This window comes from Phoxinus phoxinus, assembly GCF_949152265.1.
Source record: "Phoxinus phoxinus genome assembly, chromosome: 6".
NCBI lineage: Eukaryota > Metazoa > Chordata > Actinopteri > Cypriniformes > Leuciscidae > Phoxinus > Phoxinus phoxinus.
In genome coordinates, this window is record NC_136881.1 from 44,919,666 (window position 1) to 44,940,242 (window position 20,577).

Here is a 20,577-nt window from a genome sequence, read left to right on the forward strand (position 1 = left end):
ACGTAAGCTCATTCAGGACGAGGATCGCTTCCAGAGCTTCTGCAACAAGATCTTCGCGGGCTGGGACTTCTGCATCACCAACGAGAATGCGGCGCGGCTGAAGCGGAGCAGCTTACTGTACGAGATGAAGGTGCGTCTCCTGCCACTCCCGTGAGCTCCTGTGGGACGAGAGCTTAACTCCTGTGTTCCTGAGGGACGACAGCCTAACTGCTGTGTTCCTGAGGGACGAGAGCCTAACTCCTGTGTTCCTTAGGGTCGAGAGCCTAACTCCTGTGATCCTCAGGGTTGAGAGCCTAACTGCTGTGTTCCTGAGGGACGAGAGCCTAACTCCTGTGTTCCTGAGGGACGACAGCCTAACTCGTGTGATCCTAAGGGACGACAGCCTAACTGCTGTGTTCCTGAGGGACGAGAGCCTAACTGCTGTGTTCCTGAGGGACGAGAGCTTAACTCCTGTGTTCCTGAGGGACGACAGCCTAACTGCTGTGTTCCTGAGGGACGAGAGCCTAACTCGTGTGATCCTAAGGGACGACAGACTAACTGCTGTTTTCCTGAGGGACGAGAGCCTAACTGCTGTGTTCCTGAGGGACGAGAGCCTAACTGCTGTGTTCCTGAGGGACGAGAGCTTAACTCCTGTGTTCCTGAGGGACGACAGCCTAACTGCTGTGTTCCTGAGGGATGAGAGCCTAACTCGTGTGATCCTAAGGGACGACAGCCTAACTGCTGTTTTCCTGAGGGACGACAGCCTAACTGCTGTGTTCCTGAGGGACGAGAGCCTAACTCGTGTGATCCTAAGGGACGAGAGCCTAACTGCTGTGTTCCTGAGGGACGAGAGCCTAACTCCTGTGTTCCTGAGGGACGACAGCCTAACTGCTGTGTTCCTGAGGGACGACAGCCTAACTGCTGTTTTCCTGAGGGACGAGAGCCTAACTGCTGTGTTCCTGAGGGACGAGAGCTTAACTCCTGTGTTCCTGAGGGTCGAGAGCCTAACTCCTGTGATCTTTAGGGTTGAGAGCCTAGCTCCTGTGTTCCTTAGGGTTGAGAGCCTAGCTCCTGTGTTCCTGAGGGACGACAGCCTAACTGCTGTGTTCCTTAGGGTTGAGAGCCTAGCTCCTGTGTTCCTGAGGGTCGAGAGCCTAACTCTTGTGTTCCTGAGGGACGAGAGCCTAACTGCTGTGTTCCTGAGGGTCGAGAGCCTAACTCTTGTGTTCCTGAGGGACGAGAGCCTAACTGCTGTGTTCCTTAGGGTTGAGAGCCTAACTGCTGTGTTCCTTAGGGTTGAGAGCCTACCTGCTGTGTTCCTGAGGGACGAGAGCCTAACTGCTGTGTTGCTTAGGGTTGAGAGCCTAACTGCTCTTTTCCTTAGGGTTGAGAGCCTACCTGCTGTGTTCTTGGGGGTCGAGAGCCTAACTCTTGTGTTCCTGAGGGACGACAGCCTAACTGCTGTTTTCCTGAGGGACGAGAGCCTAACTGCTGTGTTCCTGGTGGACGAGAGCCTAACTGCTGTGTTCCTGATGGACGAGAGCCTAACTGCTGTGTTCCTGAGGGATGTGAGCCTAACTCGTGTGATCCTAAGGGATGACAGCCTAACTGCTGTTTTCCTGGTGGACGAGAGCCTAACTGCTGTGTTCCTGATGGACGAGAGCCTAACTGCGGTGTTCCTCAGGGTCGAGAGCCTAACTCGTGTGTTCCTGAGGAATGAGAGCCCAACTCGTGTGATCCTGAGGGACGACAGCTAAACTGCTGTTTTCCTCAGGGTCGACATCCTAACTCCTGTGTTCCTGAGGGACGACAGCTAAACTGCTGTGTTCCTGAGGGTCTAGAGCCTAACTGCTGTGTTCCTGAGGGACGACAGCTTAACTGCTGTGTTCCTGAGGGACGACAGCCTAACTCGTGTGTTCCTGAGGGACGACAGCTAAACTGCTGTGTTCCTGAGGGACGACAGCCTAACTGCTGTGTTTCTGAGGGACGACAGCCTAACTGCTGTGTTCCTGAGAGACGACAGCCTAACTGCTGTGTTCCTGAGGGACGACAGCCTAACTGCTGTGTTCCTGAGGGACGACAGCCTAACTGCTGTGTTCCTGAGGGACGACAGCCTCACTGCTGTGTTCCTGAGGGACGACAGCCTCACTGCTGTGTTCCTGAGGGACGACAGCCTCACTGCTGTGTTCCTGAGGGACGACAGCCTCACTGCTGTGTTCCTGAGGGACGACAGCCTAACTGCTGTGTTCCTGAGGGACGACAGCCTAACTGCTGTGTTCCTGAGGGACGACAGCCTAACTGCTGTGTTCCTGAGGGACGACAGCCTAACTGCTGTGTTCCTGAGGGACGACAGCCTAACTGCTGTGTTCCTGAGGGACGACAGCCTAACTGCTGTGTTCCTGAGGGACGACAGCCTAACTGCTGTGTTCCTGAGGGACGACAGCCTAACTGCTGTGTTCCTGAGGGACGACAGCCTAACTGCTGTGTTCCTGAGGGACGACAGCCTAACTGCTGTGTTCCTGAGGGACGACAGCCTAACTGCTGTGTTCCTGAGGGACGACAGCCTAACTGCTGTGTTCCTGAGGGACGACAGCCTAACTGCTGTGTTCCTGAGGGACGACAGCCTAACTGCTGTGTTCCTGAGGGACGATAGCCTCACTGCTGTGTTCCTGAGGGACGACAGCCTCACTGCTGTGTTCCTGAGGGACGACAGCCTAACTGCTGTGTTCCTGAGGGACGACAGCCTAACTGCTGTGTTCCTGAGGGACGACAGCCTAACTGCTGTGTTCCTGGGGGACGACAGCCTCACTGCTGTGTTCCTGAGGGACGACAGCCTCACTGCTGTGTTCCTGAGGGACGACAGCCTAACTGCTGTGTTCCTGAGGGACGACAGCCTCACTGCTGTGTTCCTGAGGGACGACAGCCTAACTGCTGTGTTCCTGAGGGACGACAGCCTCACTGCTGTGTTCCTGAGGGACGACAGCCTCACTGCTGTGTTCCTGAGGGACGACAGCCTCACTGCTGTGTTCCTGAGGGACGACAGCCTCACTGCTGTGTACCTGATGGACGACAGCCTCACTGCTGTGTACCTGATGGACGACAGCCTCACTGCTGTGTTCCTGACGGACGACAGCCTCACTGCTGTGTTCCTGACGGACGACAGCCTCACTGCTGTGTACCTGACGGACGACAGCCTCACTGCTGTGTTCCTGACGGACGACAGCCTCACTGCTGTGTACCTGACGGACGACAGCCTCACTGCTGTGTACCTGACGGACGACAGCCTCACTGCTGTGTACCTGACGGACGACAGCCTCACTGCTGTGTACCTGACGGACGACAGCCTCACTGCTGTGTACCTGACGGACGACAGCCTCACTGCTGTGTACCTGACGGACGACAGCCTCACTGCTGTGTACCTGACGGACGACAGCCTCACTGCTGTGTTCCTGACGGACGACAGCCTCACTGCTGTGTTCCTGACGGACGACATCCTAACTGCTGTGTTCCTGACGGACGACAGCCTCACTGCTGTGTTCCTGACGGACGACAGCCTCACTGCTGTGTTCCTGACGGACGACAGCCTCACTGCTGTGTACCTGACGGACGACAGCCTCACTGCTGTGTACCTGACGGACGACAGCCTCACTGCTGTGTACCTGATGGACGACAGCCTAACTGCTGTGTTCCTGATGGACGACAGCCTCACTGCTGTGTTCCTGATGGACGACAGCCTCACTGCTGTGTTCCTGAGGGACGACAGCCTCACTGCTGTGTTCCTGACGGACGACAGCCTCACTGCTGTGTACCTGACGGACGACAGCCTCACTGCTGTGTTCCTGACGGACGACAGCCTCACTGCTGTGTACCTGACGGACGACAGCCTCACTGCTGTGTTCCTGACGGACGACAGCCTCACTGCTGTGTACCTGACGGACGACAGCCTCACTGCTGTGTTCCTGACGGACGACAGCCTCACTGCTGTGTTCCTGACGGACGACAGCCTCACTGCTGTGTACCTGACGGACGACAGCCTCACTGCTGTGTTCCTGACGGACGACAGCCTCACTGCTGTGTACCTGACGGACGACAGCCTCACTGCTGTGTACCTGACGGACGACAGCCTCACTGCTGTGTACCTGACGGACGACAGCCTCACTGCTGTGTACCTGACGGACGACAGCCTCACTGCTGTGTACCTGACGGACGACAGCCTCACTGCTGTGTTCCTGACGGACGACATCCTAACTGCTGTGTTCCTGACGGACGACAGCCTCACTGCTGTGTTCCTGACGGACGACAGCCTCACTGCTGTGTTCCTGACGGACGACAGCCTCACTGCTGTGTTCCTGACGGACGACAGCCTCACTGCTGTGTACCTGACGGACGACAGCCTCACTGCTGTGTTCCTGACGGACGACAGCCTCACTGCTGTGTACCTGACGGACGACAGCCTCACTGCTGTGTACCTGACGGACGACAGCCTCACTGCTGTGTACCTGACGGACGACAGCCTCACTGCTGTGTACCTGACGGACGACAGCCTCACTGCTGTGTTCCTGATGGACGACAGCCTCACTGCTGTGTTCCTGATGGACGACAGCCTAACTGCTGTGTTCCTGATGGACGACAGCCTCACTGCTGTGTTCCTGAGGGACGACAGCCTCACTGCTGTGTACCTGACGGACGACAGCCTCACTGCTGTGTTCCTGACGGACGACAGCCTCACTGCTGTGTACCTGACGGACGACAGCCTCACTGCTGTGTACCTGACGGACGACAGCCTCACTGCTGTGTACCTGACGGACGACAGCCTCACTGCTGTGTTCCTGACGGACGACAGCCTCACTGCTGTGTTCCTGAGGGACGACAGCCTAACTGCTGTGTTCCTGAGGGACGACAGCCTAACTGCTGTGTTCCTGTGCCCACAGACAGATCTGGAAGAGGAGCGGATCAAGCGCCGGATGGCCAATCGCACGAGGGGGGAGAGGTGCCGCATCTACGTGCTCAGAGCCGGGCTCAACCTGTTCGTCATGGCCGTCTTAGTCACCTGCTTCTACTGCATCTACGTGGCCACGGTGTTCTCGCAGCGCAAGCAGGTGGAGGTGAGCTGTGACTATAGACTGTAAAACAATATGGGCATAGTGTCCGTAACGTCACCCGTAGGTTCTGAAGAGCATTTCTGAAGCCCAAAGTGGGCGGAGCCGGCCGTCGCCATTTTGGCAGCGCGTCACTCCCGGATAAACGAAAATGTGCAGCGAGGCGGATTAGCTGAGGTGACGTGACGCTAACACTAGCAGACAAATGGCTAGTAGTGACATCAGTGGCAATCCACCTGTCACTTAAGTGGCCACACCCTTAATAATGCACTTTAAGGCTTAATATATTTTAAATGGATGAGTTATAAAAAAAATCACCCACCTCACAGTCGTCATGAAGGGCAAAATTAGCTTTATAGACCAGAACCTTTTTGCACCAGGCTGTAAACTTTTTTTTCTGCTGTAAAGTTGGCCATTTTAACACAGGGGTCTATGGGAATGACTCTCTTTTTGCAGCCTGTCTCTAGTGGCTAGATATGGATCCGTTACCTAAGTAACCGGTATCAAAACGGTGCCTCATTTCGGTGCCACTTAAATGCCTCAGCTGTCGGTTGAAATATCTGCCCTCTGTCAGAAAATGAAAATGTCATTAAAACAACCTTTAACATTAGTTTTCAAAACTGTGCAACTCACCGAGTGATTAGTGGTGTTCGTTGATGTTCCAGAAACAAAAAGTGTTGCGAAATACAGTTTCTGTCGTGTTTTATTCGTCATTTTGTAAAATCCCATTGAATTCTGTTGAAGGACTGAGTGCTCGTTAATATAAATGCGCTACCGGAAACGGAAAGGGGGCTGTTTACATTTGGTCGATGTAGTCTTTTTGCTCGCTTCCGTTTCTCATAAGGCTAGCGAGCAGAGCTCTTTACCACAGTTTTTGACCGCACAAATTCTAACCATATTGAAAGACGTGACCACTGACCAGTGCAATATGAAGTTGAACTCGACTGTGACCGTGAGTGTCCCGCGAGACATAAACATCGGTTATCGCCATCAAGTGGTCGGGAGTGTGCTAACGCTTCAGATTCAAATATTGAGCGGAAGTTACACGGTTCTGAAAAAATAGTTCCACTATAGCAAAATAAACGGATTGGAATCATATATTGCGACGATATATTGTTTATAATCATCAACGAACACCACTAATCACTCGGTGAGTTTAACAGTTTTGTAAACGAACATTATTGGCTGTTTTAATGACATTTTCGGACATGCACATTGACTCCAATGTTAAATGGGTCCATGGCCAATTCTTTTATAGTCAAAAACTCGAGAGAGGAACCATTGTCAAAAAAAATTTGTTCATCCAAAACAAACTACAATATAGACTCAAGGTGTTAAATACCGGAATTATCCTTTAACCCTTTGACGCGTACGATCGTTCATACACCGGTGTGATTAGAACGTTCAGATCATGCGATCATCAACTTCTAAATTCAAATCTGCGATCGTGCGTTGGCTGGCGCTGAGCCAGAGACAGACGCTTTCAGTGCTGTCATATATCACAACTATAGCTCATTGTCACAGTTGTAAACGTGAAGGGTTTCGCGTCACAGTATTTAAGGAGATGCGTTCTAAAATAACGCTCACCTTGTGCAGGACTTGCAATAAGTCAGGAGAGGTGTCATGTTTGGCCAGAGAAGTCAAAACATTTAAAAAGAATTGCTGAAATTTAAAGCTGGTTTGTAGCATACCAAGAATACAGACTACTTTGCTGTTATTAGTACTGTAGTGTTATTTATGCTGTAGTGTTATTTATACTGTAGTGTTATTTATACTGTAGTGTTATTTATACTGTAGTGTTATTTAGTGTTAAATTATTGTATTTGGGTTAGGTGCCTTAGGTTTTATTGTGAATTCATGTACATTTTTTGTTTTGTATTTAGACTACTTGTTTTTATATATTTACTTTAAATTTTGAATATATTAAATTGTAAGAATTCTTTTTTTTCCTTTTTTTTTTTCAAATAAAAAAGCCGTTCTTGAAAAAAAGCCGTCCCTAGTTGGGTGTGACGTCTGCTGTTCGGGTTTGCCTTCTGATGGTGTTTATAATGAGGTGTGTGTGTGTAGGGTGCGAAGAGTGCGTTCCTGCAGGAGCTGGTGGTGGAGTACCTGCCCTCCATCGTCATCACGCTGGCCAACTTCATCACGCCGCTGATCTTCAGCCTCATCATCACCTTTGAGGACTACTCGCCCGCCTTCGAGATCCGCTTCACGCTGATGAGGCACGGCACGCACCACACACACTCTCTGCTGCACACACACTGCTTTCCCAAACACTGACAGCCACAGCCATTATATTGCACACAAAACACAAATGAAGGTATTTTAATGAAATCTGAGAGACTTCTTTCCCTTCATCGTAAGTCTATTCATGTGAATGGAGCGGTTTAATCCAAGTCTCCTGAAGAGACATAGGGCCCTATTGTAACGCTCTGAAACACAAGTAACTCTGTGTGCGGATCCCGGCGCTGTTGCTATTATACCAGCGGGATAAACGACTCTTGTGCCCGACGCAAATCTTGGTCTGAAGTCGCTTCATTACTCATAGGTGTGGTTTGGGCGTAACGTGAAATAAACCAATCAGAGCGTCCTCTCACATTCCCTTTAAGAGCAGGCGCGCTTGTTCCATGGCGGATCGCTATTATAATGGCGGATCGCTATTATAACGGCGGATTTGCCAGCGCACGCCAGGAGCGATTCACAGCCGAGGAGACTGACGTTCTCGTCAGGGCCGTAAAACACAGAGAAGTGACATTGGGGATGATGGGAGAAACCCACACAAATTAGCTTCGGTTAAACAGGCGTATAATTTAATAATAATTTGGGTAAATAATGTAATCTAGATTTATGCCTATTTTTTTCACATCTTCACGGACACAACAATGATTTCCCTCGTGTGTAAATGTTTTTCCTTGTAATAATGTATGATTTGCAAAAATGAAAACTGCTGTGTCTGTTTAGATTAGAGAATCAAAGTGTATGCCCGTTGTTCACACGCTACATAATGGCCAAGCACGCGCCCTTAAAATAGCATATGACTGTCTTTAGACTAGGGTTTTCCTGGTCAGTGGCGGAATTGCTTTCTAAAACTAGAAAATAGCACCAGGGAACGTTTGCGCCGGAACACACTCTCTGCACCGCCCCCGCAAGCGCAAGTTCATTCCCTAATTTACCGACGTGCGTCTGTGGAGGGAAAAGTCTGCTGTGTGCGAATGCAAAATAGGAATGATACATGCGTCGGTGTACAAAGTCAATTGCGCTGGGTGCAAGATAGGGCCCATAATCACTTACAGATTTAACACACCACTCAAGTATGCTATCATTTATAGCTGTACTGAAAGCGACAATGAAAATTCACCTCAGATCTTATAAAAATAAATAAAAATAAACTTTGTTCTATGACAAAAGATCAAGTCATTCAATATGTAAGTTTAATGTTAAAATGGTTTCATATTTTAGAATTTGATTATGTACTTATTCATTCTATTGTGAGTGCAGTGCACCTGCAGATAGACTCTGCCCACACTCTTCTGATTGGCAGAGAGACTCCGCCCACACTCTTCTGGTTGGCTGAGTGCAGTGCGCCTGCAGGGAGACTCTGCCCACACTCTTCTGATTGGCTGAGTGTAGTGTGCCTGCAGAGAGACTCCGCCCCCACACTCTTCTGATTGGCTGAGTGTAGTGCGCCTGTAGGGAGACTCCGTCCACACTCTTCTGATTGGCAGAGAGACTCCGCCCACACTCTTCTGATTGGCTGAGTGCAGTGCGCCTGCAGGAGACTCTGCGCACACTCTTCTGATTGGCAGAGAGACTCCGCCCACACTCTTCTGATTGGCTGAGTGCAGTGCGCCTGCAGGGAGACTCTGCCCACACTCTTCTGATTGGCTGAGTGTAGTGCGCCTGCAGAGAGACTCCGCCCACACTCTTCTGATTGGCTGAGTGCAGTGCGCCTGCAGGGAGATTCCGCCCACACACTTCTGATTGGCTGAGTGCAGTGCACCTGCAGGGAGACTCCGCCCACACTCTTCTGATTGGCAGAGAGACTCCGCCCACACTCTTCTGATTGGCTGAGTGCAGTGCACCTGCAGGGAGACTCCGCCCACACACTTCTGATTGGCTGAGTGCAGTGCACCTGCAGGGAGTCTCCGCCCACACTCTTCTGATTGGCAGAGACTCCGCCCACACTCTTCTGATTGGCTGAGTGCAGTGCGCCTGCAGGGAGACTCTGCCCACACTCTTCTGATTGGCTGAGTGTAGTGCGCCTGCAGAGAGACTCCGCCCACACTCTTCTGATTGGCTAAGTGCAGTGTGCCTGCAGGGAGACTCCGCCCACACTCTTCTGATTGGCTGAGTGCAGTGTGCCTGCAGAGAGACTCTGCCCACACTCTTCTGATTGGCTGAGTGTAGTGCGCCTGCAGAGAGACTCTGCCCACACTCTTCTGATTGGCTGAGTGTAGTGCGCCTGCAGAGAGACTCCGCCCACACTCTTCTGATTGGCAGAGAGACTCCGCCCACACTCTTCTGATTGGCTGAGTGTAGTGCGCCTACAGGGAGATTCTGCCCACACTCTTCTGATTGGCTGAGTGTAGTGCGCCTGTAGTGCGCCTGCAGGGAGATTCTGCCCACACACTCTTCTTATTGGCTGAGTGTAGTGCATTTACATTTACATTTATTCATTTAGCAGACGCTTTTATCCAAAGCGACTTAGAAATGAGAACAATAGAAGCAATTAAACTAGCAGTAGGACAACAGTATGTAAGTGCTATGACCCTTCGCAGTTCAATCTAACGTAGGTTTTGTTTTTTTGTTTTTTAAGATAGAATAGAGGAGAAAGTATTAGTATTACTGGTGAAAGTGCTGCCGAAAAAGATGCGTCTTCAGCAGTTTCTTAAAAATGGCTACGGACTCAGCAGCTCTGGTTGAGTTAGGCAGATCATTCCACCAGCAGAGATTTCGTGCCTCTTTGAGATGGCACCACAAGACGCCGCTCGCTTGTGCAAGCTGGGAGACCGGCCAGGAAAGCATTACAATAGTCCAGTCTGGATAGAACAAGCGCCTGAACAAGGAGTTGTGTAGCTCTGATAGGAAGGGCCTGATCCTCCTGATGTTGTACAAGGCAAATCTGCATGACCGGGCAGTGCTAGCAATGTGGTCTGTGAAATTCAATTGGTCATCAACTCCAAGGTTCCTGGCTGATCTTGGAGTTATGGATGACGAGCTGAATGGTGAAGTTGTGATGAAGTGCTGGGTTAGCCGGGATTACAAGTAGCTCTGTCTTCGCATGGTTTAGTTGAAGATGGTGATCCTTCATCCAGCCAGAAATGTCTGTCAGGCTGAGATGCGAGCGGCTACCGTCGGATCATCCGGCTGGAATGAGAGGTAGAGTTGTGTGTCATCAGCGTAGCAGTGGTAGGAAAAGCCAAGTTTCTGAATCACAGATCCTAGTGATGTCATGTAGATTGAGAAGAGAAGTGGTCCCAGCACTGAGCCCTGAGGCACTCCAGTAGCTAGATGTTGGGTCTTAGACACCTCACCCCTCCAAGACACCCTAAAGGACCTACCCGAGAGATAAGACTTGAACCACTGGAGTGCAGTTCCCGAGATGCCCTTCATCTTTAGGATTGACAGGAGGATCTGGTGGTTAACTGTGTCAAAGGCAGCAGCAGATCCAGCAGGATGAGAACTGAGGAAGCTGCTCTTGCCAGTCTCAGTGCTTCGATTAATGAGAGCAGAGCCGTCTCAGTTGAGTGTCCGCTTCTGAAGCCAGACTGATTGTTGTCCAATAGGTTGTTCTGCTTAAGAAAAGAGGAGATCTGGTTGAAAACAACTCGTTCAAGTGTTTTTGTGACGAATGGAAGAAGGGATACCGGTCTGTAATTCTCTAGATGTGCTGGATTTAGAGTGGGTTTCTTAAGCAGTGGGGTTACCCGAGCCTGCTTGAATGCTGTGGGAAATTTATCAGTGTGAAGAGTTCAGTGTTCAGTGACAAGCGTTATGTTTATTATGTGTGTGTTCAGGTGTGTGTTCATGCGTTTGGCCAGTATCGGTGTGCTCCTCTTCTCTCTGTGGGTCCAAATCACGTTCTGTGGAAGTTCAGAGTGTCCCTGCGGCTACAACCATGAGATCTACCCTGTACGTCACACAGTCACACACACACACACACACACACACACACACACACACACACACACACACACACACACACACACACACACTAGCTTGTTTTGGAATACTTGTGAGGACATTCCGTAGGCGTAATGGTTTTTATACTGTACAAACTGTATATTCTATCCCCTTTCCTCCCCTAACCCTAGCCCCTATCCTAAACCTGCCCATCACACACACACACACACACACTAAACCTGCCCTATCACAAGAAAACGTTCTGCATTTTTACATTTTTAATAAAACATAGTTTTTTATGTTTTTTAAGCTATTTGAATTATGAGGACTCATGAAATGTCCTCATAAACCAAGTTTAAGTTGTAATACCAGTGTAATACACATGTCATTATACACATTTGTGTCCTCATAAATCACATAAACAAGACCACACACACTCACTTTCTCACACACACTCACTCTCTCACACACACTCACTCTCTCTCTCACACACACACTCTCTCTCTCTCACACACACACACACACACACACACACGCACACACACTCACTCTCTCTCTCACACACACACACACACACACACACACACGGTATGTTGTGCATCTCTAAAGGAGTGTGTTGTCCTGCAGTGCTGGGAGACTCATGTCGGGCAGGAGATGTACAAGCTTGTGATCTTCGACTTCCTGATCATTGCCGCCGTCACCGTCTTCGTGGAGTTTCCCAGGAAGTATGAAGATGTTTTGCACAGATGTTTTGTGTTTTGTATGGAAGTAAAATAATACCAAATGTTTTTGAAATAAAAAAAAACCTGTTGAATTGCACTACTTGAAAAAAATATGCATTGCATTAACCATGCTTGCATTTGAATGCATTGTATTTTTAGGGCTTGCATTTTTATGGGCTGAAATTCAACATGGTTCTATATTTAAGCTGTGAATATTTCAATTCAAAACAACACATTTTCACTAATAAAATTTCAATAATCCATATTAACCTTTCATATTTTACTTCCAAAATATAAAAACTGTTTAAAAATACAAGTTAGACTTGTTACTTGACTTATTACTTCCATAGTTTTGCTTCAGATTCCCCTGAGGTCTGTGTCTGAGAGTCTTCTGGTTGTTTCAGGATCATCGTGAACCACTGCGACCACGGTTTGGTGAGGTGGTGGGGTCAGCAGGAGTTCGCCGTCCCTCAGAACGTGCTGGAGATCGTCTATGGTCAAACCATCTGCTGGATCGGCACCTTCTACTGCCCCCTGCTGCCCGCCATCAACACTGTCAAATACGTCCTCGTTTTCTACCTCAAGAAGGTCACAACTCAAGTGTGCTGCACAATACATGTTTCAGAGCATCTTTACAGAGAATGGTTTCAGTGTACAGTTTAGGAAGTATTCCGTTATCAGTCAGAGACGAGTGTAATGTTATGTAAACTTTGCAGTGATGTAGAGCTATAGTGTAGTATGTAATGTGGTTAGCTAGGTAAGGTATGTTACTCACACAGGTGTCTCTGGTGTACCGTGAGCCTCTAGTATGTAGTATGTTATGTGGTTAGTTATGTTAGGTATATTACTCCCACAGGTGTCTCTGGTGACTAACTGTCGTCCCGCCACTCGCCCGTTCCGAGCCTCCAGTTCCCACTTCTTCTTCCTGGTGGTGTTGCTGATCGGCTTGGCTCTGGCGTCAGTTCCCGTCACCGTCAGTATTGCAGAGTGAGTCCACACATCAGAACACGCTTCAAGACACACGTCGCGACACACATCACGACACGCATCACAGTCCGTATCAAACACGCTTCACAACACTCATCACGACATGCATCACGACACGCATCACGACACGCTTCACGACACGCATCACAACACGCTTCACAACACGCTTCACAACACGCTTCACAACACGCATCACGACACGCTTCACGACACGCATCACGACACGCTTTACAACACGCATCACGACACGCTTCACGACACGCTTCACGACACGCTTCACGACACGCATCACGACACGCATCACGACACGCTTCACGACACGCTTCACGACACGCTTCACGACACGCTTCACGACACGCTTCACAACACGCATCACGACACGCATCACGACACGCATCACGACACGCATCACGACACGCTTCACGACACGCATCACGACACGCTTCACAACACGCATCACGACACGCATCACGACACGCATCACGACACGCATCACGACACGCATCACGACACGCTTCACAACACTCATCACGACACGCTTCACAACACGCATCACAACACGCTTCACAACACGCATCACGACACGCTTCACAACACGCTTCACGACCCGCATCACGACACGCTTTACAACACGCATCACGACACGCATCACGACACGCATCACGACACGCATCACGACACGCTTCACGACACGCATCACGACACGCTTCACAACACGCATCACGACACGCTTCACAACACGCATCACGACACGCTTCACAACACGCATCACAACACGCTTCACAACACGCATCACGACACGCTTCACAACCCGCTTCACGACCCGCATCACAACACGCATCACGACACGCATCACGACACGCATCACGACACGCTTCACAACACGCTTCACGACCCGCATCACGACACGCTTTACAACACGCATCACGACACGCATCACGACACGCATCACGACACGCATCACGACACGCTTCACGACACGCATCACGACACGCTTCACAACACGCATCACGACACGCTTCACAACACGCATCACGACACGCTTCACAACACGCATCACAACACGCTTCACAACACGCATCACGACACGCTTCACGACACGCTTCACGACACGCTTCACGACACGCTTCACGACACGCATCACGACACGCTTCACAACCCGCTTCACGACCCGCATCACGACACGCTTTACAACACGCATCACGACACGCTTCACGACACGCTTCACGACACGCTTCACGACACGCATCACGACACGCATCACGACACGCTTCACGACACGCTTCACGACACGCTTCACGACACGCTTCACGACACGCTTCACGACACGCTTCACAACACGCATCACGACACGCATCACGACACGCATCACGACACGCTTCACGACACGCATCACGACACGCTTCACGACACGCATCACGACACGCATCACGACACGCTTCACGACACGCTTCACGACACGCTTCACGACACGCATCACGACACGCATCACGACACGCTTCACGACACGCTTCACGCATCACGACACGCTTCACAACACGCATCACGACACGCTTCACGACACGCTTCACAACACGCTTCACGACACGCATCACGACACGCTTCACGACACGCATCACGACACGCTTCACAACACGCATCACGACACGCTTCACGACACGCTTCACAACACGCATCACGACACGCATCACGACACGCATCACGACACGCATCACGACACGCTTCACGACACGCATCACGACACGCTTCACGACACGCATCACGACACGCATCACGACACGCTTCACGACACGCTTCACGACACGCTTCACGACACGCTTCACGACACGCATCACGACACGCATCACGACACGCTTCACGACACGCTTCACGCATCACGACACGCTTCACAACACGCATCACGACACGCATCACAACACGCATCACGACACGCATCACGACACGCTTCACGACACGCTTCACGACACGCTTCACAACACGCATCACGACACGCATCACAACACGCATCACGACACGCATCACGACACGCTTCACGACACGCTTCACGACACGCTTCACGACGCGCTTCACGACACGCTTCACGACACGCATCACGACACGCTTCACAACACGCATCACGACACGCATCACGACACGCATCACGACACGCTTCACAACACGCTTCACAACACGCTTCACGACACGCTTCACGACACGCTTCACAACACGCTTCACAACACGCTTCACGACACGCTTCACAACACGCATCACGACACGCTTCACAACGCATCACAACACGCTTCACAACACGCATCACGACACGCTTCAAAACGCATCACGAAATGCATCACAACACGCATCACGACACGCTTCACAACACGCATCACAACACGCATCACGACACGCTTCACAACGCATCACAACACGCTTCACAAAACGCATCACGACACGCTTCACAACACGCATCACGACACGCATCACGACATGCATCACGACACGCATCACAACACGCATCACGACACGCTTCACAACACGCATCACGACACGCATCACGACACGCATCACGACACGCATCACAACACGCATCACAACACGCTTCACAAAACGCATCACGACACGCTTCACACAACGCTTCACAACACGCATCACGACACGCATCACGACACGCATCACGACACGCATCACGACACGCATCACGACACGCATCACGACACACTTCACGACACGCATCACGACACGCATCACGACACGCATCACGACACGCATCACGACACGCATCACAACACACTTCACGACACGCTTCACGACACGCTTCACGACACGCATCACGACACGCATCACGACACGCATCACGACACGCATCACGACACGCATCACGACACGCATCACGACACGCATCACGACACGCATCACGACACGCATCACGACACGCATCACGACACGCATCACAACACGCATCACAAGTATTCCAGTATTAGACGCGCCTCTCGGTGTGTTCCAGTATTAGACGCGCCTCTCGGTGTGTTCCAGTATTAGACACGCCTCTCGGTGTGTTCCAGTATTAGACACGCCTCTCGGTGTGTTCCAGTATTAGACACGCCTCTCAGTGTGTTCCAGTATTAGACACGCCTCTCGGTGTGTTCCAGTATTAGACACGCCTCTCAGTGTGTTCCAGTATTAGACACGCCTCTCGGTGTGTTCCAGTATTAGACACGCCTCTCAGTGTGTTCCAGTATTAGACACGCCTCTCAGTGTGTTCCAGTATTAGACACGCCTCTCGGTGTGTTCCAGTATTAGACACGCCTCTCGGTGTGTTCCAGTATTAGACACGCCTCTCGGTGTGTTCCAGTATTAGACACGCCTCTCAGTGTGTTCCAGTATTAGACACGCCTCTCAGTGTGTTCCAGTATTAGACACGCCTCTCAGTGTTGGTTATACTCTCGTCTGCGGTGTGTTCCAGTATTAGACACGCCTCTCAGTGTGTTTCAGTATTAGACACGCCTCTCGGTGTGTTCCAGTATTAGACGCGCCTCTTGGTGTGTTCCAGTATTAGACACGCCTCTCGGTGTGTTCCAGTATTAGACACGCCTCTCAGTGTGTTCCAGTATTAGACACGCCTCTCAGTGTGTTCTAGTATTAGACACGCCTCTCAGTGTGTTCCAGTATTAGACACGCCTCTCAGTGTGTTCCAGTATTAGACACGCCTCTCGGTGTGTTCCAGTATTAGACACGCCTCTCAGTGTGTTCTAGTATTAGACACGCCTCTCGGTGTGTTCCAGTATTAGACACGCCTCTCAGTGTGTTCCAGTATTAGACACGCCTCTCGGTGTGTTCCAGTATTAGACACGCCTCTCAGTGTGTTCCAGTATTAGACACGCCTCTCAGTGTGTTCTAGTATTAGACACGCCTCTCAGTGTTGGTTATACTCTCGTCTGCGGTGTGTTCCAGTATTAGACACGCCTCTCAGTGTGTTCCAGTATTAGACACGCCTCTCGGTGTGTTCCAGTATTAGACACGCCTCTCGGTGTGTTCCAGTATTAGACACGCCTCTCGGTGTGTTCCAGTATTAGACACGCCTCTCGGTGTGTTCCAGTATTAGACACGCCTCTCGGTGTGTTCCAGTATTAGACACGCCTCTCGGTGTGTTCCAGTATTAGACACGCCTCTCGGTGTGCTCCAGTATTAGACACGCCTCTCGGTGTGTTCCAGTATTAGACACGCCTCTCGGTGTGTTCCAGTATTAGACACGCCTCTCGGTGTGTTCCAGTATTAGACACGCCTCTCGGTGTGTTCCAGTATTAGACACGCCTCTCGGTGTGTTCCAGTATTAGACACGCCTCTCGGTGTGTTCCAGTATTAGACACGCCTCTCGGTGTGCTCCAGTATTAGACACGCCTCTCGGTGTGTTCCAGTATTAGACACGCCTCTCGGTGTGTTCCAGTATTAGACACGCCTCTCGGTGTGTTCCAGTATTAGACACGCCTCTCGGTGTGTTCCAGTATTAGACACGCCTCTCGGTGTGTTCCAGTATTAGACACGCCTCTCGGTGTGTTCCAGTATTAGACACGCCTCTCAGTGTGCTCCAGTATTAGACACGCCTCTCGGTGTGTTCCAGTATTAGACACGCCTCTCGGTGTGCTCCAGTATTAGACACGCCTCTCGGTGTGTTCCAGTATTAGACACGCCTCTCGGTGTGTTCCAGTATTAGACACGCCTCTCGGTGTGTTCCAGTATTAGACACGCCTCTCGGTGTGTTCCAGTATTAGACACGCCTCTCGGTGTGTTCCAGTATTAGACACGCCTCTCGGTGTGTTCCAGTATTAGACACGCCTCTCGGTGTGTTCCAGTATTAGACACGCCTCTCGGTGTGTTCCAGTATTAGACACGCCTCTCGGTGTGTTCCAGTATTAGACACGCCTCTCGGTGTTGGTTATACTCTCCTCTGCGGTGTGTGTGCAGGATCCAGGCGTCGCGAGCGTGTGGCCCGTTCGTCAGCTACAGCACCTCATGGCAGGTGGTGCCGCGGGGGATTACCCAGCTGCCCCCGGGCCTGCGCTCGTTCCTGTTAGCGCTCGCCTCCGAGGCCTTCGCCGTGTCCTTCTTCGTCATCACCTGGTGAGCATCATCATCGCTCTTACATACTCTCTGCTGTATCGCTGGATCCTTTACGTGTGCAAATAAACATTTCATTTTACTTTTCAGTTTAAGATTTTACTAAATTGCGCTTTACCTAGTTTGGTGTTCTGGGTCAAAATGACCCGCCTACGAGAGAGTGCTTGTGAATCTCTTATTGTGCCATTATCACCAAATGCTGGATTCAGTCTTCTTGTCCACTTGAGGCCTGTGATCATTCAGTAACAAAAAAACTCTGCTAACTGAAAGAAAACTAGTTGATAAAAGTTTGGATTCAGTGTTCTGTGATAAGAGAGACATTTTTCATGGTGTAGCAAGGTGTAAAGTAAACCCCCAAATAAGCACAACAATGTGTGTGTGTGTTGCAGTCTGGGGATGTTCTATGTGATCGCCCTGGCTGGAGCTCATAAGCGTGTGATTGAACAGCTCCGAGATCAGCTGGCCATGGTGAGTCTCCACATGATGAGGATGATGATGATGATGATGAAGATGTTGAGTGTGTGTTTCTGTCTGAGCAGGAGGGCCGGGACAAGCGTTTCCTCATCCAGAAGTTGTATCAGGCCCAGCAGGCATCGTTCGGCCGTTCTGCGGACTCCAAGGGATTGCGCAGGAACCGAGCTGACACTGGATTGTGTTTAGTGGAGCCGTCAGTGGTTCTGGAGACTCAGGCGTGACCCGACCCAACTGACCCATCTGACCCATCCGACCCAACTGACCCATCCGACCCAACTGACCCATCGACCCAACTGACCCAACTGACCCATCGAACACACCCGCTCCGCGGAGTGGCTCCACTAACTCGCCTTACACTACACCCTGTTTACTACATTCACTGTTATTGACTTATTAGTGTGATTTTTGCTCTGTGTTTACAAAATGTACAAAAGTTTTGAGAATATCCAATTGTTGTGAGTGGACTGCTTTACTATCTGCACAATAAACCCATGAAACATCAGAATACAGAATATTTTCATCTGTATCGGAATAACATTTATGGATGCCATACTGAGAATTTAGCTGTGTTTGATTAACTCCGAGTGAACTACTGTTGCCCACTTTAATAAAGAGTCATTTTACTTGTAAGGCTATATGATTGAAAACAGGCCTCACGCAAACTGTTGCAAACATTCAGTTGTCAATCATAGTATTTACTTGCTGGATTATGCGGTTATAAAATGACATTTCTGGCCCATTTTGTTTTTTGACATGTTCAGTCATTTAATAAGTTTAACTGAAGCAAGGGAATCTAGGTTTATCTGGTAAGTTTTCAGCAGTTACTCCCTGCTAGTTAATGGATACATACTTAAGAGGGGAAAGTATACTTTATATTCGATCGCTGAAATTCATCCAGGTATTCAATTCAATTCAATTCAAGTTTATTTGTATAGCGCTTTTCACAATACATATTGTTTCAAAGCAGCTTTACAGAAAATGCATTTCAAAAATATACACACAAAATACAGTTAGTTAATCATAAAATTTAGGGCATAACATATCGCCGGCGTTGGGTCGTCTTTTCACAGGCGTCGAGTCGTCTCATCACAGGCGTTGGGGCATCTGAAGTCTCCATGAGAGGCTGGATACATAACTGGAGCTGACGAACTCTATTTGAGTTATAGGGACAGGCGTCCCGAGATAACAACAAAAAAGGCAGATGGGAAATAATTAGCGTAGCTGCTGTTCTTAATATGAATGCATTTGATCTGATTTAACTGTAGTATAAAAGGTATGAGATGCATCATGTGAATGCTTGGCTAAAGAGATGCGTCTTTAATCTAGTTTTAAACTGGGAGAGCGAGTCTGAGCCTCGGACAGTATCAGGAAGGCTATTCCAGAGTTTAGGAGCTAGATGTGAAAACGCCCTCCCTCCTTTAGTGGACTTAGTTATCCTCGGTACGACCAGAAGCCTCGAATTTAGCGATCTTAAAGAGCGCGATGGAATATATGGCGATAGAAGATCTCTTAAATACACAGGAGCTAAACCATTTAGGGCTTTATAGGTCAGTAGCAATACTTTGTAATTGATACGGAACTTAATAGGTAACCAGTGTAGAGATGATAAAATTGGTGTTATATGATCATATTTTCTTGATCTAGTAAGAACTCTAGCGGCTGCATTTTGGACTAACTGTAGCTTGTTTACGGAGGATGCAGGACAACCAGCTAATAAAGCATTACAGTAATCTAGTCTCGAGGTCATGAATGCATGAACTAACTTTTCTGCATCAGAAACTGATAGCATGTTACGTAGCTTAGCAATGTTTCTAAGGTGGAAAAAGGCTGTTCTTGTGACATTTGAAATATGATTTTCAAAAGACAAGTTGCGGTCTAGTATAACACCCAGGTCTTTTACTGTAGAGGATAAAGTAACAGGACGTCCTTCTAGATTAAGGTTGTATTGTAAGAGGTTTTGTGGGCAGTTTTTTGGACCAATCAGTAATACCTCCGTTTTATCTGAATTTAATAGAAGAAAATTACACGTCATCCAATATTTTATATCTTTAACACACTCTGTCATTTTAGATAATTTAGTGTTATCATCTGGTCGTGATGAA

At 49.6% G+C, this 20,577-nt stretch overlaps 1 protein-coding gene across 4 annotated transcripts in view; it reads left to right on the forward strand.

Moving 5' to 3' along the window:
• Positions 1-19,213, forward strand: part of tmc7 (transmembrane channel like 7) — a 40,144-nt gene extending 20,931 nt beyond the window's left edge. For 3 of the 4 annotated variants that reach the window (XM_079615099.1, XM_079615100.1, XM_079615101.1), the window contains 10 exons: positions 1-130; positions 4,911-5,084; positions 7,146-7,300; positions 11,096-11,210; positions 11,829-11,926; positions 12,328-12,511; positions 12,780-12,910; positions 17,849-18,004; positions 18,391-18,469; positions 18,541-19,102. The exon at positions 1-130 is cut by the window's left edge and continues 18 nt beyond it. In XM_079615099.1, the coding sequence (XP_079471225.1) occupies positions 1-130; positions 4,911-5,084; positions 7,146-7,300; positions 11,096-11,210; positions 11,829-11,926; positions 12,328-12,511; positions 12,780-12,910; positions 17,849-18,004; positions 18,391-18,469; positions 18,541-18,696 (1,378 nt within the window). In that variant the 3' untranslated portion in view covers positions 18,697-19,102. Of the gene's footprint in view, positions 131-4,910; positions 5,085-7,145; positions 7,301-11,095; positions 11,211-11,828; positions 11,927-12,327; positions 12,512-12,779; positions 12,911-17,848; positions 18,005-18,390; positions 18,470-18,540 lie in introns of all 4 variants that reach the window. The other variant, XM_079615098.1, reaches the window with a different exon arrangement.
• Positions 19,214-20,577: the final 1,364 nt, after the last annotated feature.